This window comes from Rhagoletis zephyria, unplaced genomic scaffold (genome assembly GCF_001687245.7).
Source record: "Rhagoletis zephyria isolate East Lansing unplaced genomic scaffold, Rhagoletis_zephyria_1.1 Rzeph_scaffold_76952, whole genome shotgun sequence".
In the NCBI taxonomy this organism is placed as follows: domain Eukaryota; kingdom Metazoa; phylum Arthropoda; class Insecta; order Diptera; family Tephritidae; genus Rhagoletis; species Rhagoletis zephyria.
This window is the reverse complement of record NW_016234001.1, coordinates 1-1174: the sequence shown is the minus strand read 5'-3', so window position 1 is coordinate 1174 and position 1174 is coordinate 1. Positions and strand designations below refer to the sequence as shown.

Sequence of the window (1174 nt, the reverse complement as noted above, 5' to 3'; positions counted from 1 at the left end):
CTGCCAATCTATGCTGCCGCCTTCTATTGTTTCCTCTGGCGAATTTCGCTCAAAACTCATTGCCGGTGACTGTGAGCGACGGGAATGCTCTAACGATTGCTGGCGGGCTAGTTCATGAGGCGAAAACGTTGCTGCCGAAAGCGAAACTATGCGCTGTGTCTCACCTCCAGTTTGAGTCATATTATCGCCGCCGATACAACTTTGCGCTTTCTCTTCAGCTTTTGTACGCAGCTTCTCTTCTAATACCTTATTTTTACGCTCCAAAGTCTCCACTTTCGATGTAAGCTCTTCAAGCTCTTTAGTAAGATTAGCTAACTCTCTGCGGAAAAACAATATTCGTTTAAAAGAGATGATTTTAAACGAGTTTTAAACATCCCTTACTTTTTCAGGCCACTTTCCTTCATACTATATTCCAGTTGCGCTTGCTGCGAAGCCATTTTCGCTTTTTCTTCTTGCAGCAGCGAATGTGAAAGAGTTTCTTCCAGTTCAGAGCAACGCTTCTGCAGCAATTCGACACGTTCTTCATATTTAGNAAATTTAATTTTACGTACTATTCAGGACAAGTCAGCTAGCTTACCCAACTTATCTAGAAGTTCTTTTTCCTCTTGATTCCAGTTGCTGGTTCGCTGGGTCAACGTATTTTGTAGGGATTCGAGTTGTCGCATTAGTGGAACCGTCGTTAAACTCGCCTCCTGTGTAGTTCTTTCAGCACGCATTTCCGCCGCTTCCAAACGTCTCATTAGTTCCTTGCTCTCTTCGCGCAACTGCTGTTCTCGCTTCACTGTCGCCTGCTCGGCGCCACGCAGTTTTTCGCGCAATTCCCCCAACTGCACCAAAATTTCTTCATTCTCCGTCTTTAGCAATTCGCGTTCTTTCTTTGCGGCAATCGCTTCTTCAGCGGTGCGTGTTAGATCGGTGTGTTGGCGTGTACGTTGCTGCAATTCCGACTTTGCTGCTTCGAAGCTTGACTGCAAAGTGGCCCACTTTGATTGTAAATCTTCCAATTTACTACGCAGCTGTGCATTTTCGTCTTCAAGTTTCCGTTTTTCGGAAGACATTTTATGCACTGCTTCTATTTGTGAGCGCTCCACTTCCTCCTTGGCATTTAAGGTTTTCTTGAGGCGCTCAAGTTCATCTGACAAGCTCGTAATTTCTTCCTTATTCTTTTTCAATG

At 44.8% G+C, this 1174-nt stretch overlaps 1 protein-coding gene across 1 annotated transcript; it reads right to left on the bottom strand.

Annotated features, from left to right (window-relative positions):
• Positions 1 to 20: 20 nt before the first annotated feature.
• On the bottom strand, positions 21 to 526 carry LOC108357417 (uncharacterized; the record flags this gene model as incomplete). Its single annotated transcript, XM_017608494.1, has 2 exons — positions 382 to 526; positions 21 to 319 (listed from the first exon to the last, which is right to left on the bottom strand). Coding segments are annotated over exons 1-2 (355 nt in total), but the record flags the coding sequence as incomplete, so codon positions are not given.
• Positions 527 to 1174: the final 648 nt, after the last annotated feature.